At 37.2% G+C, this 21,289-nt stretch overlaps 1 protein-coding gene across 1 annotated transcript; it reads left to right on the top strand.

Moving 5' to 3' along the window:
- Positions 1–453: 453 nt before the first annotated feature.
- Positions 454–20,874, top strand: nipsnap2 (nipsnap homolog 2). The gene is given in 10 exon segments (NM_001045627.1): positions 454–570; positions 5,615–5,754; positions 8,043–8,088; positions 9,990–10,084; positions 10,536–10,606; positions 11,173–11,313; positions 12,315–12,346; positions 13,762–13,856; positions 15,228–15,311; positions 17,231–20,874. Coding segments are annotated over 10 exon segments (849 nt in total). The 5' UTR covers positions 454–490; the 3' UTR covers positions 17,296–20,874.
- Positions 20,875–21,289: the final 415 nt, after the last annotated feature.

Raw genomic sequence — 21,289 nt, 5'->3', positions numbered from 1 at the left:
ACCGATAACTGAAATAAGAGGGCATGCCCGAAAGAGCTTGCAATCTGAAAGTATAATGACCCTTGAATCCTGCCCATTCCAATCCACGCACCCTATTTTTCCTCCCTAAAAAGGATAAAACGTTATCAAATACATGAATCCTTAAAAGCTCTGTCTACTACAAGCTCTAAAATAAAAGAAAACGTGGTTTGTTGCTATAAGTACTTTGGCGCTATTTAGCCCCTATGCAAAGGAAAATAAAACCTAGTTAAATATCCCACAATGGAACGAATAATCAATTCGTATTTAATGGAACTACAACATCTACATTTACGCAAACTTATTTGTCTCGGACTGACCACACACATACACTGTTGAAGCATTTTATTGTGGTTGTTTACAGCGCCGCCAAGGTCGCCATCTGGTGGCCTCCTAAGATATTGCGGCGCTGCTCCACCTCTCCCCGCCCCCGCAGCCTGACGTTCGCTGGCAAGCGCAGCAGCCCGGGAAGATGGCGAGCAGAACCATGTTGGTGGCTTTGAGTAGGACAAGCAGAGCCCAGGCCTGCGGGCTGAGACCTTTGGCAATCAGGTGAGAAATTGCAAGGAAATGTCAGTCTTCTTGCTGATAGGCCACTGCTGGATCTAACAGTGCGCAAATGATACCTCTATGTACGTCTCGGGGGTGGAGCAGGGCAGAGACAGCTAATAATTGCGCCCGTAAATGCGCTCGCTATGTCGGGGCGCTAATACTGTTTAGCAGAATTACACAGATCAGTGTGGGTTCTGTGCCAGTTTAATGCATGGTGGGTAGAAGTGCAGCTGGCACAGAGCAGCTGCGGGGAGATTCCGCTCAAGGTCACTATTTGTGCAGGCAATGTGTTCCCATAGGCTAAGCGGCACAACAGATGGAAAGTGGCTGAGCGGTGTGGCCCTATTTACTGTTACTAGAGCAGTGTTGCTCTATTACTGTCACTAATTATGTTAAAGGAATACTAACATGAGAAAGCATGTTTTTTTTCCCAAAACACATAAGTTAATAGAGCTTGTTTTCAGCAGAATCCTGCATTAAAATCCATTTTCAAAAACACAGATTTTTATTTTATAGTTAATTTTGAAATGTCAATACATAGTAACATAGTAAGTTGGGTTGAAAAAAGACATACGTCCATCAAGTTCAACCATAATGCCTATATATAACCTGCCTAACTACTAGTTGATCCAGAGGAAGGCAAAAAACCCCATCTGAAGCCTCTCTAATTTGCTGCAGAGGGCAATTGGACCAGTCCCATGATCAACTAGTACTAAGAGCTATCTCCCCAGGGCCGGATTTCTGTTTTGGGTGCCCTGAGGCCACCCCTGTCGGTCGCCCCCTCCCCACCCGTGCGCATGCACGAAAGTGCCCCCAGTGCGCATGTGCGAAAGCGCCCCCCCGTGCGCATGCGCGAAAGCGACACCACCAGTGCGCATGCACTCCTTTAAACTCCCATACGGAGCAGTGGGGAGAGGTCCCGACTGCTCCGTATGGGAGCCAAATTTAATTTTTTTTTTGCGGCGGGGCGGCATGCCGCCCCTAAACTTCTGCCGCCCTAGGCCCGGGCCTTTGTGGCCTTTCCACAAAGCTTTTTGGTAGAAACGCTATAGCTCCCAGCTTCTGAGGTGTCAGAATAATACATATATCTTGGATATTGAAACTTAATATTTCATATCTCACATACATACATATGTGTAGAATAATGTGTGTACGTTTTTTCTTGTAAGATCATCATTTATTATACAATGTGGTATTGTATATGCATACACTGGGCTTGTTTACAAAGTTATTAAAGGCCCATAAACAATTATAGCACCATACACCTGTGAAAATATACAGGGAGGAAAAATCTAATATTGCTTCAGTGTGTTCCCTGCATATATGTACTAGTGCCTAGTGCACCATTTGCTGGCCCTAGTTCCAGTTTATCATTAACTACTAAAGACCGGTACTCTACACTACTTCAGTGTATGCACAGCTTTTTTTACTGGATGGCAACTGCAAAATAGATACATGTGTGGTAATATGGGATGGAGAAAACTGAAATTGTTCAGGGATAAAATGTAACTTTATGTTTAAAGTTCCTTTCTCTTACTGTATTATACCATGATTTGTAATGTAACAACAGCCATTTTATGCAATGCAGTTTAGTGGGGGTCGAAACGCAATGGGTTTCCTTATGTGAATAAAACTTTTTTGGACTAAGCTTTCTTGAGTGCTATGCTGTTTTTATACTATTTTGAAAATTTTGGGTATCTTCTAGGGGACCCCGCAGTGAGCATCATAAAGAATATATTTACATATATATAGTAATAAAGGAGTGTATCACTAAATACTAATTCAATCCAAAGTGTTCAACTGAGCTAGGTTAAATCCTTATGTCATGTGATGTTACATTTATTGGTAATTGAACATGACAGTTTGATGTTTACAAAAGTTTGAAAACCCCCTCAAAATGACCCCCAGTATCATATAGATATATATTGTAACAACACAGAGACACCACGCATTCCTTGGTCTTTTAAAGTATACTTTATTAAATCATGCCAAAATCAACATTTTGGTTCTTAGAGCATTTCTCAATACAGAAAGCCAAAACATTGATACTGGTATGATTTGATAAAGTATATTTTAAAAAGTTGTGGAGTGCAACATAGTATGTGATTCTTTTCCAAGCACCCAGGCATTGAAAATTTATTTAATCACATAATGTCAATATACAACATTTCCGTACTCATTAGGGCCTATCAGTACACTCGTATATATATATCTATACTAAACTAACTTTATATGTGGGTTGGCCTTTTGTTGGTTGATCTTTTCTATATAGAAAAAGAACCCCACTGTTTGTCTATACTTTTTATATATACTTGTAAAGAGTAATCATGTCCTATGCATAGGTTAGAATAAGTACAAAATGTTGTTTTCTTAAAAAATTCTTTGTGTGCACCACAATAGGCAAAACTATGTTTTTGTCAATCAAAATCTATTGTGCACAAAACCATTCTGGCGCAAAATCATAGTATTGTAATCGGCATTGTATTCAATTCTTATACCATATTACCCCTCCAAAATCTTTTTAACCACCAATGTCAAACTAACGTCTAGAAACCTAAATCAACTCCAAAGTCAAATCTTCAGAATGGCAGAGGGCACTGAACGGAATTTCTTATTTAGCAGTAAGTATTCCCCAGTCAGCATGTTGCATATATCCATAGGAATGCTGGCTGCCCTTTATCAGAAAAGGAATGAAGGGATGAAGGCGACCACAGACAAACAGTAGTAGTATAGTTTCAAATGAGGTCTGTTACAAGTTAAAAAAATAAAAAGGAAAGACCTGCTTAGTTGCTGTTGGCAAATCCAGTTGTGCAAGATAGCATCTAAGCTAGTAAACAAGACTTTTAATATTTCCCCAGATTTGTGTTATAGGTCACTTTAAACTACAGCTTGAAAGTGCCCTAAATACAGGGTCGAACTGGGCCGTTGGGACACCGGGAAAAAACCTGGTGGGCCCCGATGGCCCAGACCCGACCCGACCCTTGCTGGCACTTCCCCTGCCCGACTGTTCCTCCCCTGACACGTTAAATGTATGCACGCTCAGGGTGGACGTGGGGTGGGGGCCCCTGGGGGGGTTAAAATGAGGTCTGTTACAAGTTAAAAAAATAAAAAGGAAAGACCTGCTTAGTTGCTGTTGGCAAATCCAGTTGTGCAAAATAGCATCTAAGCTAGTAAACAAGACTTTTAATATTTCCCCAGATTTGTGTTATAGGTCACTTTAAACTACAGCTTGAAAGTGCCCTAAATACAGGGTCGAACTGGGCTGCTGGGACACCTGGAAAAAACCTGGTGGGCCCCGGTGGCCCAGACCCGACCCTTGCTGGCACTTCCCCTGCCCGACTGTTCCTCCCCTGACACGTTAAATGTATGCACGCTCAGGGTGGACGTGGGGTGGGGACCCCTGGGGGGGGTTAAGGGACACGGCCGGCGGGGGCACCTGGAGGGCCCCTGGGGCAGGGGCCCCGGTGGGCCCTGCACCCTCCAGTCCGACCCTGCCCAAATAGCATAATTAAACCACAGAAATATAAAGTTTAATAGTAAAGAAAATTAGGGTCAAGGTAATGCCACCCATAACTTTTTCAGGTGCTTTCACTGCAGCCCATAAATTTGGTGTTAAATTGAGAAAACAATGCAACTGCATGACAAGCATTTGTTCAGGATGAACAAATATGGGGGTAGAAGTACAGCAATTTTACTATCATGTTCAGATGTTAAAAAGATAACAGGTTCTCCATCACTATATACTACAGCAGTGACAATATTGTGCTACATAGACATCCTTACTGGGGAATGAAGAAACATTTAGCTTGGGCAGTATGCCAAGGCCTTGCGAGTAGAATAGTCGTGTAGGCCTATAGCCTAATAGTGGGTTTATAGAGATTACTTCTATAATGATTAGAAGTTATAAGCCAGCCTTGCCTGCTGCCAGAAGGTTTTGCAATAGGAAAAAACATCCCATTGTATTTAAGGTAAAAACTGTTATGTGCAATTGTGAAGCAGTAAGAAGGTAATGCTAAGAACAAGCAAAAAAGAAGAAATGAGCGTGCTTCTCATATAAATAGAAGTCAAACTGACCTAGTCTTACTTTTGGTTATGAGAAATCATAAGATACGATGTCTGATAGCTAAAAGCACAAAAGAAAAAGAAAAACAGTGATCGGGTAGTATAGTGGCAACCATGGAATTCAAAATGCCTGGTAGTCCATACAATTTTTAAGAGAACATTGCCTCAGACAGCATTTTACCAGGGGTGGCAAATAGCCACATTTCTGTGTTTTTCTGGGTTATTGTGTCTCAGTTATATAACAATGTATTATCTCTAAAGTGCTCCATCCTGTACTCCAGCAATAATCCATGAAAACAAGACTTATGGTGCAACAAACTCTATACAAGTTGTAAATCATGTGGAGTGAAAATATATTGAAAAACATTACACTGTGCTCAAGATTGTTTACTGCAGGCAAAGGGAGCTTATATAATAATTTAGTCCTTTTATGGCTTTCTTTTACTAAGGTTGCAGACATCACTGAAGAGAATGGTAGATTCTTCTATGCTGTTTTTCTGTCGCTCTGGTTAGAATAGTCTCTGGCACACAGTTTGAAGGACATTCTGCATGTGCCGGTCACCTGTTACTACAGACACATTCCCTAGAGCTATTTAAAGATGCAGTTAAATTCGCCTTCAGTCCATTTTTCATAAGGGAAATGTCACCCCATAAAGGGTAATAAATTACAAATTACAGGAATCTCCCTCAGACTCTATTTTAAACAAATAATTACATTTTTTTTTTAAATTCCCTTTTCTCTGTAATAATACAACAGTACCTTGTACTTTATCCCTACTAAGCAAGAATTGAGAATGTTGAAGATTGTAAAGCATTTATGTTTATATAGTTATAGTGTGGGGAGATAGACTTAGGCCAGGTGTATTATATTGTATATAGTAATATAAACTCAACGTGCTGCAAGAGCTGTATAACTTGGTCCTTTTGCCATGTCCATTTTAAATCTTGCTTCCCAGCTCTTACTGATATATTGTTATTACAGGGGTCTTGCATCATCGAGTCAGAAAGCCAGAGAAGACAGCTGGTTGCGATCACTCTTTGTTCGTAAAGTCGATCCACGGAAGGATGCTCACTCAAACCTTCTGGCCAAAAAGGAGATCAGTAACCTGTACAAAATTCAGTGTAATTATTACCACTTCTCAGTTACTAGAGCATACATGAAGAGAAGAAAATACTTTCATACAGAAAACCTCTAAGCTGGTATTCCTAAATGTTTTTTGTGATCTACTAAACAGAGGGCAGTTCTAGTGTAGCCTTTCAGACTTTCAGTGGGATGTTTAACCATTTTGGTTAACATCTTTTTTCCTGCAATTACATAGTTATTTTATGATTAATAGAACACCCTCTTCTCATGCAGTGTATTTGGAGTATGGATAATCCCATAAGAGGCAGATATATATATTGATCTATATATTTTGATCTATATAGTTCTGGTACAGGTGCAGTGCACTTCCCTTTCAGTTGAAGGAAACTTGCTCTCAGAAAGTCCCCAAACACTACCCATGGAACCAGAGCTATAAGACTGGACTGAAGTGTGAGATGTTGGTAGAAATGTTAGTGAAGGATTTGGTGATTATTGTTTTATGTATTATGGCTTATATATACTGCAGACTCCAGTCTACCTTCAGTAGCAGTATTCTTCACTGGCATCCAGGCCACACTACAGTTAGGATGAAGGACCAAAGTCTTTAATGTGAACAGACCTTTACAAATTAGGAAAATAAGATATTTACATAGCATCTTGGTTTTATGCGGCAAATTATTTACAATCTTTATATTGCCTGAAAGAAGCTTTTATATTGTATATTGATCAAGCCACTTTCTAGTTAATATTTTCATGTATGGCATGAATGGTCTTTCCTTCTTCTTGTTAATTATTAGCAAAACTTCACTATCCTCATATAATTTTGTGTGCTTTATGCATTGATTTATGACAAATATTTGTTTTAAATTATGATATGACTCACTAATGTAACAGCACTACTGCCATATTTTCCATAATGGTACACATGGAGTTTGCACATATTTATCACCTCATTAATGAAAAACCCAGAGAACAAAAGGCCAGGAAGTCTGAAGTAGTTAGCATCAGTAAGGGTTATGTTAGCAACATTGATATTAAAGGAAGACCCACAGAGAATGACTGCAAGGAATCAGAGTGCAGTCAAGCACCTTTTTGTTTGATGTGTGGCCAGCAGTAGACATCAGGAAACAGCAAATCCTAAATAGCAAGTAAGCGTCATGTTCAACATTATGTGATGTATGTGTGATTTAATCTTTCAATATGGCTATGGCCTCACTTCTGGGTTGATTTTGACCTTTTAGTCCCATGTAGGAACATAGGAATTATGCTATGAGATGTCTTGCCATACTTGACCGCCATATTTATTGACATTAGTTCCAATAAAGCAAAAACCCACGATCCTCTAGATTTTATAGAACCACAGCTTTCATGGTCTGTTTGTCGAACTGAGACAGGGAGTTGTAGATCTGGAGTGCAACAATTTTCCTGTCCCTGCCTTAGATGTTAATGTAAAGTGTTCTGAGGAAATGTCCTAGTGTTTTTTTTCTTTTTTTGTGTGCAGATAAAACTTATAACTACAGAATACATGCGCCACAGATTCCATTAAATGGCATTCAGTTTGTCTTCTGCTGGTTATTGCTGCTTTATAACTTAAATGACTCTACGTTAGCACATAGCTCAGTAGGTTTTGATATCTGTTCCTGTAAAATAGATACATTTGCAAAAAACTTTCTATTTTTTATATATTGCAACATATGTTTTAGCAATAGAGGAGAATAATGTTACATTCAGTTTTTAATGTTTCCATTAGCCTAATACAAAGGAAACATATGAAACAAAGGTATAGTAGAGGAGAGTTCCAGTGGACTGTCTTGCTTAATGGATACAAACTCTGCTGATAGGCATGTGCATAAGTGCCTAACCCTTTTTACCACAATTTTGGCTCTAAAAACAAAACCAACACACTCAAAAGAAAAAGTTACATTTTAACAGCTTAATATACATTCGTTTCTTTTCTGTTATATACAGAACACTGAGCATGTGCATTTATTCATGCAAGTTGGATCTAGCATACAGCTAGCTTTAGCCAATACATACTAATTGTTTTTCTTGTCTGAAGTTTTTTTTAGGTTTTAATTAACTTTTTGTATATTATTGAGGATTTACCTTCCTATTCTTCTATTTTACAGTACTTTTTTATTCATATAATGATATGATTTAGATTTTCAGTGATCAAATTATGGATAGTTTTACTTGTGAATATGTGGGAGCACTATGCCATAGTGTTAATATGTACTGTCTGTTGACATAAGGTAGTACATATTAGATTGTTATTAGTATATGTCTTACCCTGAATTGTTTTTTTTGTTTGTTTTTTTTATTTTAGTTCACAATGTAAAGCCAGAGTGCCTGGAATCATACAATAAGCTTTGGTAAGTGACTAACTTGTGTGAATTTACAAGGGCCTGGGGTTTGAAGTTAAAGGTTATAATCAATGGAAGGTGCATAAGAAATGGGTACATCCCCAAACCCCCCCCCCCCCCACTGATTATGACTTTCCTTCCCCTTCAAGTAGGATGATTTAAAGCCCATCTTGTGGTAGAGATATCCAAAGAAAACCTTAAAGGAATACTGTCATGGGAAAACATGTTAATCAGTTAATAGAGCTTCTCCAGCAGAATCCTGCATTGAAATCCGTTTTTCAAAAACACAAACGGATTTTTTTATATTTAATTTTAAAATTTCACATGTGGCTAGCCACGTTCTTCATTCCCCAGGGTGCTACAGCCATGTGTAATTTAGAAATATAAAGTACGCCATAAAAAGCATGACAGTATCCCTTTAAAACCACAAAAAATTTCACGGGAACTTGAAGGATTGCTGCAGATATTTCCTAATATTCTGCAGAACAGGGAACATAATATTTTGGAAAAAAATGAAAGAATTGTGGGTAAATTGTGAAGATTACGCCTGGTAGTAATAAAATAAGAGACCAGTTCTCCAATTTGTACTGCATTACCCAAATTATAATACAAAAAGCATTGTTTACTATGAGTGCATTAGCCACAAATGTTTAAATATCCTAACCCATAAAAACAAAACACACTCTCCTATGGAGAAGCCCCATATTCTTAAAACAGCTGATGCAAATATAATTTAATGACAATAACTAATTACTGTATAAATGAATTAAAGAAGAAGGAAAGGCTAATAAAGAGTTAATCTCAAGCTGCAGGCATACCTTCAGTTGTCTCATTAGTGCCCTTAAGTCTCCCCATATTTCTCCCGTTCAGATGATCAGAAGCCAAACGCGTACATGCTCAGTTAGTTAGACTATAAGGAAGCTTCCTGCTGATTGGCTCAGATCCAAGGAGGAGGGAGTGAGTTCTTAGCATTCTTAAGGGAACAGGAGAGGGGAGAGAGCTGTGTGTCTCTGGCACAGGAATTACAGACACAACAAATCTTTTCACAGAGAAGTCAGTGCAGCATTTCTGTGAGTGCTTATGGCTGTATTTACATAGACCTTTCTGATAAAGCTTACTTAGTTTTACCTTTCTTTCTCTATTAAAGTTTCAAATATCTCAATACAAGTTTCCAAATATCTCAATACAAGTTTGCAAATCACAATAGTTTGAAGGGAAGTTTCTGGTCAGACCAGTTTTCTCCACTTAAATCTGCACAGTGTTGTAATCAACATTGAGGGGCTAATTAATTCATAATAATAATTGCTTTGTGTATTATAATTTCGATGATACATTACTAATTGGGCAATTAGCCTCTTCTCTTTTGTGTTAAAACTAAATGATTGCCTGGTCCAGTAACCAATAGCAACTGATTAGATGATTGGCAGGGCCGGAACTAGGGGTAGGCAGAAGAGGCAGCTGCCTAGGGTGCAACGATTGAGGGGCGCCAGGCAGGAGCCTCTCCTGCCTACCCCTAGTGCTACTTTGTCATTGCCTCCGCCGCTTGTCATTAGCGGCGGAGGCAATGACCGATCTAATCGCCCCGCCCCCCCCCTGCACCGCCTCCTGTGCTTTGGCGCGCATGCGCCGTTCGGGGGGGGGCGGGGAGGTGGGCGGAGTTGGCCGACCGGGTTGCCTAGGGCGCCCGGTCGGCTTGGCCCGCCCCTGATGATTGGTTATTTTAATTTAACTGCGCCAGACTAGAAAAGATTGCTCGTTGTTTGCCAGGGGTCAATGCGGGTATTGCCCATCTTAATATATGACATTATTTCATGTTAATTTGGTGTTAGACTAGGATTCCATGAGTGTGTTTGTGTCACAGTATGTCTGTAAGATTGTCACAGCATATTTTATTGTTACATTTGCAACAGTGAAGAGGTGCTGCCAAAGATTCATGCAGATGAAGACTATCCATGTACTCTGGTGGGAACCTGGAACACATGGTATGGAGAGCAGGATCAGGCTGGTAGGTATCAGAAACACTGGGCTACCTCTGTAAGTACTCCACCTGGAAATAAAAATAAACTTGCAGTATGGTTTGAGAAGATGATATCCTTAAAATGTAAAGGCATTCTTAACACCATATGTACCCTGGTTTGCCTGAGCTTGCACTTTCTAAATGGCACCCTTGTAAGGGCACATGATGTCCACTTCCTGCTCCCTTTGTATGTAGCACAGAACACTGTGAAGAGCAACTCTTTGTGCTTTATTTATACTATCAGCTTTCAAATTCTAGATGTACGTTTCATGTTTTAGGAGCCTCCTGTTATTGGACAAAATTTAAATTTTTTTTTCTTGCCAGCTGGGTTTGGCAGCATTGTCTTTATGACACATGCAGATGGAAGTCAGATAAAAAGTAATGGCAATACATTTTATATTTACAACAATGAAATACTTACACACACTTTTTATTTCAGTTCACCTGTGGAAATATGAAGGTGGATATCCAGCCCTGACTGAGGTCATGAGCAAACTAAGGAAAAACAAGGTAAAACTGTACATAATGGCATATTGCCACCAAAACTGGTTGCTTTAAGGTTAAGCAGACCTAACAATTGTCATGGTGCTGCATTTGAAGTCCTATAGTATTCCCTAAACTATGTAACAAGAGGTCAGAAAATAGTCCTTGCTATGGTATCATATGCATGCTAGATGTGTAATTTATAGGGCTGAGTTATTCACACTTTCATCTGCCGGCATCTCAGCTGTATGAAGGCCACTATGCTACCTGGCAATTGGATACTATTAATTACTAAACCTGGTGCAAATTACATCACATAGCCAGCAAGTGGCCAATGTACTCAGTGCATGTAAGCAAGAGCCAAACTTAAAGTATTAAAAATGAGGTTTTGGTTTAAGCTGCAGATGAAACACTAGTGTAATGCAAGCTTACGAAGGAGGGTTGTTCCAAGTTAGTAACTGGGTTACACAGAGTACACTTTCATTCACTTTAAATTATGCAAAAGTCATTGGCTGTTGATATTTGAACTTCTATTTTTAAATAGGAAACATTCTGTCGTGTTTTGATGTCATGTTATCCGGTCATTTTTTTAGGAATTCACAGAGTTCAGGAAGGCACGAGGCAACATGCTTCTTTCCCGTAAAAATCAGCTTCTTTTAGAGTTCAGTTTCTGGAATGAACCTGTCCCCAGGAATGGGCCCAATATTTATGAACTAAGATCCTACCAACTGAGGGTAAGTGTTTACTGAGGGCCATTCAGATTGCACCAGTTAGATATGGCTAAAGGTGACCATACATGGGAAGATTTGCTTGTTTGGTGAGGTTGCCATATGAGCTGATCTTCTCCCGATATCCCACGTAACGGCGAGCATAGGCACCGTCAGACCGAGGTCCACATCAACAAGCCAATGAGGTCCTCAATCCGATGGGAAATCAAACATGTCCGATCGAGATCTGGACAATTTTAGGCCCGTCGGGGGTGCCAATACACAGCCAGATAAGCTGCCGAATCGGTCTGAACGACCTGAATCAGTAGCTGAAATCTGCCTGTGTATGGGCAGCTTTACTCTTACAGAACTTCAGAGCTGTTCTGTGCAAAAAGACACTGGTGAGACTTTTTTTTTAATTTATATTAATAGCTTTCAAGCTATTGTATGATGAGCACATTTAAATTATCATGATTCGGAAACTGAAGAATTTTCACTGGAAAGAATGAAATTTAGGTTCCCTGCATAAGTAGAGAGGCAGAGAAGATGCACTCATTAACAACATTTAAAATTGTACACCCACATAGCTCTTTACAAATTTCAAAAGGGGGTCACTGATTCCAGCAGGCAAAAATGCTTGCTCTTAATCATTTTCCAGTCTCTCATTCAAACCACAGCATGGTTGTGTGTGTGTGTGTGTGTGTGTGTATGTGTATATATATATATATATATATATATACCAAGTTTTGAATAGTCATATGAAAAATGACATAACTAGGCTTTGGTTATAACTAGTGGCATCACTAATTACTAAGAACTATTTATATTTATATATATATACAAAATATTTTACGTTAAGAAAATATGTTTATAATGTCTGGTTATGCAATATAAACCCATATTACTACTGGATAGCATATAATGGTATAAACCTTCTAGTTTTATTGTAATTACATTCATTATTATTAAATACAGTTTTGGCAAGCTCCCATTTCTAAATTTTAATCTTGTGTTTTATTTGGCTTTAGCCTGGAACCATGATCGAATGGGGAAATCACTGGTAAGGCCAACACAAGTAGAGATTGCTAAAAATGTGAAGATCTTTCCAATATTTATCTTTTACCATGGAAGTGCTTGTAGTAATACAAATGATAGCTGAAGCTAAGATTGCATGTGTCTTTCCATGCAAAAGTGGGTATTGCTGCCCATGCAGAAGTGCTGCTGAAGGTGTGGTTCTCGTATTGCCTTATGGCATAAACCTCAGTACAGAAAATTTGAGCTCCATTAAGAAATTATTTATTTTCATTGGCTTTAAATATTGATGTTATATATATAAAGGGTTGCCACTCGGTTTGTATTTTACCAGTCTCGCCAGTAAAATACCTTCCATGGCTGCTATGGCACATTTACCAGCAATGTAGTTGCCAGTAAATTTGCCATACCATTTGTTTGCACCCCTGCCCCACCCACTTAAGGCCTGCTCCTCCCCAATCTTACTTTTTCACTTGATCTTTCAAGAATCTGTCCACAACCCATTCCTGGTGTCATCGCTCTGCCCACTATAGTAGTCATTCTGCCACCTTTCATCATCGCTCTGCCCTTTTGCATCATCACCCTGTTCATTTGTGTCACCAGACTGCCTTGTTTCTTCAGCACCCACCCACTACGTTCTGCTGTTAAAAAGATTTTGAAAATGTGGCAGCCCTCATTATATATAGCTTTACATACTATGTATTGCAGTGTGTTCTTTACTTTAAGCTTCTGATACAAATTGGTTGGTAATTTGTAGGACCCATGTTACAGAATCATCTTTATTAATCCTCACTATAAGAATTTAAGGTTTAGTCAACACAAATTTCTATCATTCTATGTTGTGGGCAGCTGTCATATAACACAACTCTTCTTTGGTTCTGGCCAAATTCTAAGAGATCCATACTCCGTCCTACCAATTAGCAGCCTTTCCGATGCTGCTCAACCCCCACGCTTACCTTTCAGAGTGGATCCAAGGGGGGCCGTTTTGCAAGTGCAGAGAGAGCAGTTGCATTCTCTGCACTAGAAGAGTAAGAATTCTGATTTATAAAATGGAGTTTGGGTAACCTCTTACCCATGCTGACTGGTCAGAATTGTACAGAGCCATAAAGACCTAAAATATTTTGTAATAAACTTAAAAAGACTAAACATATTCTGCTTAGTCTGCTAATAAATTAAAATGCACTGTAATTCTTTTAATAATTTCAAATTATTTTATCATGTTAGTAAAGCTGATCCAATATTCTAACTACGATTTACTTTTGTCTGTTTTCCTTTTATTGGAATAAAATAGTTAATTCAGAACATTCATTTGCTGTAAATTTTAACAGTACTTAGTAAGTTTATACATTAGTATTATGTATACAAAAATTGAATAACTAGAAATATCAATGAATTTGCTAATTTTGCATGTGTTTGTGATTGGTAAATTCTCCTTCATTGCAGGGCACGTGCTATTCGATATCGGCAGGATGGCGATGAAGCAGTTGCTGGTTTCTTCTCACAGATTGGCCACTTATATATGGTCCACCATTTGTGGGGTAACATTTCCTTGACTTTTTGCTTTCTTGTCTGGTTTTTTTTTTCTTCTTTAAAGGGAAACTATACCCCCAGAATAAATGTTAACCAACAGTTTATATCATGTTAAGTGACCTATTAAAGAATCTAGCCAAACTAGAATATATATATATATATATATATATATATATATATATATATATAGGAGCATAGAGATCAGGCACTCACGTCACAAAATATAAAGAATGTTGCCTGGGTGCAGGGTCAAAAAGCATAGACAACGGTTGTATAGAATCCGCACTCACAGGTCTAAACTGTGTCTAAACCTGTGAGTGCGGATTCTATACAACCGTTATATATATATATATATATATATATATATATATCCGTAAATATTGACCTTTTACATTCTTTCTCTTGATCCACCATTTAGTGACGAGCTGTGGGCTCCCTCAGAGATCACATGACCAGTAATAATGCAGCTTTAACTGTAACAGGAAGTAGTGTGGAAGCAAAAGGCAGAACTTTGTCCATTAATTTGCTGATGGGGCCTAGCATGTGTGTCTGCCTTGGTTTGTTTGTGTGCACTGTGAATCTTATGATCCAAGGAGGCGACCCTTAATTCTTAAAATGGCAATTTTCTATTTAGCATTACCCAATAGCACATACTACTAAAAAAGTATATTTTTATGAAAATGGTTTATTTAGATGAAGTAAGGTTTTACATATGAGCTTGTTTATGCAATATATTTTTATAGAGACCTACATTGTTTGTGGGTATAGTTTTCCTTTAATATATCTTGGACTTAGGGAGAACTGAGTTCTATTCCAGTTGGCAACTTCTGTGTAAGCTTACTTTATCTCAGTAGACCTCAATCAATAAGCTAAGAAGACTGCAAACTTTTAAACAATTAAAATAGTGTTGCATCATTTTTTTCCACATAAATTGAGGTGGCTGATGTTTAGTTTCAAAATGCAGTGCTTCCATTTACTCTGAACTCATGTAACTCATGTAATGGTGAACTTAGATTGTGCTACCAATTAACAGTCTCTGTAAAGTTCTGTGTAAAACAGGTTGGTGCTGTGTTAATAATGTGATATTGTGATAATATTGTTTTCAGGTTAAAGTAAAGATTTTTATTACTGAATTTCAGTTAGAAATTTATTTGACAGCATTCTGATATGAAATGTTACTTTTCATGTGTGTTGCCCTTTAAATGAAAAATGTACTTTAATTACAAGAGGCTTGCTGTGCTGTCTTCATAAATGATGCAACATTATAAGGTATTTTCAGGGAGGAAGAGTGCAAACTGTTTGGCTATATGGATATATTCAAGTAAGTCAATTAAATGCATTGATTTGCTTGCTTAGTAACATTTAAAATTTTACCCCAGCATATAAAGATTTGCAAACTAGAGACGATATCAGGAATTCTGCATGGCAAAAGGACGGCTGGGATGAATGTGTTTACTATACAGGTAAGTGTCTGACATTATAAATAGTACTGTCATATTCTGGTCCAGGTGTTTTTCAGATATTTTTTTTCAAGTCAGACATTATCCTGATGTTTCACAAATGGTATCAATCGTCTTTGCCTGGTGCTCCAAACCATTAGATCAGTCTGATTTAGCCCAGTGGATGGAAGATTAATTTATAGCGCAATCATGTCAAACAAGCTCATTTCCCTATGCGCGAGTAGCTTTAGGTTCTAGGATTTTTTTTTTCTGTGCAGAACAAGGTAATGTTTATTGTAGTTTTGTATTGTGTCATCAAATAATTGAATGAACAGCAAAGAAAATAGAAGTGTAGAATTGGTTCAGCAGTGTTACAGTTAAAATGTTACTCTTCCATGTACAAAACAAATGCACAACACTCTTCAGTGCAGTGTAAAATTAGAGCTTACTACAGAAAAACACATCCACTTTCTATTTATTCCTGTTTTTAGAAGCAGATTTATTTATTGGCCAACCATTTGATAAATATGCTTCTAAAAATCCCATAGGAATAGATAAAAAAAAGTGGGTGAATGTTTCTGTGGTGAGCTCTAATTTCACATTTTGATTAATCTGTTCCTTAGAATTGTTGCTCATCTACACAGGGTCAGACTGGTCCACCGGGTTACTGGGAAGAAACCTGGTGGGCCCCGACCCTGTTTAGCCCTCTCACCTCCCAGCATCCTGCTCTACTGCTTACTTGCTGTGAAAAAGTAAAGATGGTTGTGCGTTCCACTTTTTTATTTTTTTTTTAACAGTAAGTAAGTAGCGCAGGAGCAGTGGTGGGCCCAGGGTAACTTATTCTGACGATTAAATGCAAAGTAATCAAAGCAGGAAAATTCATGATTTGAAAAAAATGTGTAGGTGGGTTTGGTTCTTTTAGCCCAATTATGCTATATTGTACTAAAAGTGATGTAATGTAGTTAATATCAATGCTAAAGAAAGCTTTACAGACACAACTGTCACTGTACCTGTCAGTTATTTAGGGACATATTTATCAAACTGTGTAAAATGATTAATGCCAAAGAAAAAAGTAAATGGGAAATTTAATAAGGTGTGTTTTATTTTACAATACCTGAATGCTGCATTTGAAGCCATTATTTTAGACTGCTTCAGACCTTGCGTAACCTATTAAAGTCAATGGGTCAATGGAAAAAATTAAAGAAGCAAGTAAGTTCTGAAGAAAGTCGCTTTGAAAAAAAAACACATAAAATCCCCTGATTGGTGAAAAGCATATTTTCCCAGAGCATTTTCAAGCAGCTGAATACATTTAAGCCAGATTTTTATACAGAGGTACATGTTCGCTGAAAATTAATGTTCAACTTGATAAATACCACATTTTTTATGCAGTGATGCCTGATGATGTGTGTTTGTATTTATTTGATGATGCGTGTTGTCTTAATGTAACAAGGGGCAGATTTACTAAAACAACATCACTTCTAATTTTTTTTTTATCTTCTAATTCAACTCAATTTGTTTTTCCAAATGTCTGATATTTACTAAAAAAAAAAAGTCACTCTGAGAAAAGTCGTAAAAACTTTTTCAAAATGTTGTCACGAAAATCCCAACATTATCGAATTATTGCTGCGACAGTTAAAAAAAAAAAGTTGCGATTTTTGGACAAAGCCAAGCAAAATCTTTCAAGGAAAGGGAAGGGGCATAAGCCATGGACTTCTACATGAACTCGGCAAGTTTAATCTGGCAAATTTTCGGTCTGATTTTTAGTCGTTTAAACACATAGTAAATCTTGGAAAAGTCGAAGCGTTTTTTATCTTTCTTTTTAAAAAAAAAAATTTGAATTGAGTTTAAAATTAAATAGCAATGGTTAGTAAATGAGCCAATAAGTCATTTTTAGCTTTATTATTTTTGTGTCTGCCATGTTATCTAATTTGTGTGTTTTTTAGTGCCCCTCATCCAGGAGATGGAATCAAGAATAATGATCCCCCTGAAGAGCTCACCCCTTCAGTAACACATACAGTGCCTCCCTCCACAGTAAAGAGTCGCAACCTTTCTTTTGAAGACCACCTAAGTGAATGGACAGAATCATGATATCCAGATAAAAGTGTGTTTTTCAGTAAAGCGTTAGTACATAATTCTGATGTTTATGAATTGCTAGAGTTTTGCCAAGCTTCCAGATCATTTTTCTTATTCCAGTGCTAAAGCTACATAGGATCTCTTAATAATCTAATGAGTGATATAGTAGTGGGCTGATGCATTTCTGTACACTACCTATTATGAAAAGGTGAGTTAATTTCACTTCTGTTACCAATGCTAAGAGTCAGGGTCATGTAATAAAAGGTGCAAATATTGCAAAGCTCTAGAAACCCAAAGTAAACAATATGATGTTGTTTTAAACATTTGACCTCTAAATGCTACCTGCTAATTGATTCATTTGGTTTACTAGCCCAGTAGTAAACTGTGGACCTTTTATTACATTACCTCCTCAAGCTTTAAGTGTTAAAGCACCACTAGGATTTCCTATTCAATTACCATAGGTTATATATCAGTCTGCTTCTGGTGTTTAGGATTAAAATATCTTCTACATTTAAAGTCAAATGCTGCTAACAAAAAAAAATCTGATAGCAAGCAAGTGTGGCACCCAATGTCTTTTATGAGTAAAATGCAAGTTGCTCCTCAGACTATAGCCCTGCTCACTACCATTCAGTTCAAAGAAGTAGCACTGAACCTTCACAGGATTCCTTATTTATTCCAGTGGCCCTATAAATAAAACATTTTAAGACCGCAAATGAAAAACAATCTCCCAGTCTGCCACTGCCCTAAAGCTTCCAACTTGCAGGAACAAAGTTCATTGAGACACATTTGCACAGATCAGCTGGGGTTGTCATTGGAGGAAAAATACTGCTCAGCTATACATATGTGAAACTTGCTGAGTGGGGATAAGGATGGGCCCTGTCATTGTAAGTGAAGTACAGTCTCAACAGTGCAAATTTACATTCCCCCTGTTTTAGAACTCCAACTCCTAGTATTCCCTTCTCCAACAAAAAGGGAGTATAAACAATTAACATTATACACTGTACAACAATTTAAAAAGTTTTGTAAATCTAATTTCAGTTGAATGGGTTATCTATCTGGCTGTTTATATTTGTTGCATTTCTGGGTTAGACTCTTAAAACTATATAGCATGGACAGACCGGAGGTTTGCTACATTCTTTCAAAACCTTCAGGACCAGAACAGAAAGGGATAAACTAAATGCTTTCAATAGCAATTACATTTACAAATAACTGTAAAACCACTGAACATTTTTAATTTATGTTGGAAAGATGCTTACTAACATTTTCTTACATTATAAAAAAACTGTTTTAAGTTGAGATCCCCTGGAGATGCCCAGACCCTGTTGAAGCAAACACCATGCACATTACTTAATCGCTAATAAATCAAGCATACTGTAACATTTACAGACCTGTATTTAGATGTTTTCATGGAATTTTAAATCAGTGAATTTAAAAGTGAAGTATTTTGGTGGCTTGAAGCACCAGCTTGTTTTTCTTATTCCTTTTTCGTTAGTTTGATACACAATGCTCTGTCACAGGTCTGTAATCTCTGGCTGTCCAGATGTTTCTTAGCTATAACTCCTAGTATCCAGGGAATGAAACACCTACAGATTTTGGGAGTAGTATTTCATAAACAGCTGGAAAAACATGTTTCACTACAATGTAATTTTTTTTAGAAAACAAAACTATGGAACATATTTATAAAGGTGTGTAAAATTATATTCACCAAAAAAGTGTGTACACTAATTGGGGCTTTTATAACGTTGCTGCCTTTATGCATGAATTTATTTATGCAGTGATATGTTCCCGAAGCAAAAATCATCCATTCCTAATTGTTGTACTAATGAAAGTGTGAAATTAATTTTATTTTAGACTAATGCTAAATTGTATATTAATATTTCACACCACAAAATCAGCATTAAACTCCCATTTTTTGTACACAGCTTTTTTTTTTTTTTACACAACCTAATTTTACAACCCATTGCATATACATTAAAATTCATTAGACGGTTCTATAACTCTACCTAATTTTAAATGGTGTACTGCGGTGTTAATGTGGTGGTGCTTGGTTCATCTCAGTGAAATGGCTAAATAAGCCCCTAGATTAAATTAATTTTTGCCTTTATTTAAATGAATTTCAAAATATGTTCCTTATTTCTGTAGCTAAAGAAGGTTTGTGTGTATCTGAAAACAAGGTTTAATACAGAAAAACGTACACTCTATTGCAGTAAATATGGATTTTAGAATTTTCTGCCAAGTTTCATGACAATATAAAGGCCACTGGCTATGTACTTCATGCAGACTTAAAGATGATTTCTTATATGTTCATAATCTGCAACAGGGGGTACATTTTTTTTATATTACGCAAGTTTCAATAAACAGTATGTAAATAGTAACTTAAAGGGATCTGTAGTCAAAAAACAAAAAATACTGGTTCTCCACCCCAAAATAAACATATCATCCATTTACTTTACATATTTTGCACAATTCAGAGATAAAAACCTAAAGTTTGGCAAAAATTTGAAAACAATGGTCACGTTTGTTTTAATGTGGAAAATCCAAAGATAATTTTTTGTCATTTGACTATAGTTCCTCTTTAATCATGAATGGATTTGTCATGCTGCTATTCAGTTTGTTACACTCGGGGGCATCTGCACTATTCTATTATATATAATATACTGGTTTGCTATCATTTTTATTTAAGTCGAAAATGTTACGATCACTATTAATGCTGTTACATACATTTGATTTGCTTCATTAGGCCTCCTCAAAATACTGAATACCCACTTTCTTCAGAGTCTTAGGCTAGTAAGTAACCTTATAATGGCAATTTAATTGTAAGGGTAATGTAATGATATGAAAAATCAGAGAGACATTTGACAGCTATCCAAATTTAGATAGAAAGGCCTCAGTGATCTTAATTAATGTAAATGCAATGAATGCAACCCAGCAACTTGTATTCTTTTTGAATTTAGCCTTTATATCACATCTAGCTTTTATGTCTTCAGGAAGCTCAGGCCAAAACAATCCATCCAGCTTTATGTTTGTTGGTGGCCTCTGTGGCACTGGGTAATTTAGCAACTCGGTGTGACGGTAGCAATATGATGAGTTACATATAGCCTCACCGGTGCTTTGATATTTATATAACTAGTATAACCAGATCCAGTGTTTCATATCTAAAACAGAGTTGTTTCTGTTAATCTGTTACTGGAATTATTTAAATCCTGTGTTCAATGTAGACTTTGGAAACACTGATTCCAACATTAAGGCAAAGCCAACTCTTTGACACTCCTACTTTACCAGTAAGGCTGTGTTTGGGAGGGTTAAACCATTTGCACTTTAGTTTTTACTGGATGCTATACTGTATGCTATTACAATGCTGATGGTTAAAAATAAAAATTCATATCTATTTTCACCGCCCAAATGTAAAAAGGAAAAGAGCTAATGTTTCTATGCTGTTACAAAATGAAAGGTCATCTTGTGATGAATAATTTTCTTCTCTGTTAAACAATATTAATAAACCATTTTATTTGAATCTTTGTGATAGTATTTTTTTGTAAATGGTTTATGTCAGTCACAGTTTGCAGGTTTATGTCGGCCATTAGCTTGTCAAGAATGATGTCAGAGGAGAGGAAGCTCAGGGCAATAAAAAGGTTCTAATCCTTAATCCTCCAGTTTTTGTTAAACTACAGAAAAATGGCCAGGTTGCAACAATGAGGGATGGTTTGATGGCTATGACAACTAAGCATACTTTAAGTAAAGTGTCTTGTTAAATATTAACCCAGTTCCCAATTATGTTGTATTTTTATCCTGGAATTTAAATGGGATTTGTAAAATTGCATCTTCACAACATACATAACACTTTGAAGTAGGTATGCACAGAATGCTGGATTTTATTTGTGTCTTTGGTGATTCTATGGTCAAAACATAAGAAGAAAAATTGGCAATGC

The sequence above is a fragment of the Xenopus tropicalis genome, chromosome 2 (assembly GCF_000004195.4).
Source record: "Xenopus tropicalis strain Nigerian chromosome 2, UCB_Xtro_10.0, whole genome shotgun sequence".
Classification (NCBI taxonomy): Eukaryota; Metazoa; Chordata; class Amphibia; order Anura; family Pipidae; genus Xenopus; species Xenopus tropicalis.
Note: the sequence above shows the minus strand (reverse complement) of the source record. Positions and strands in the feature narration are given on the sequence as shown.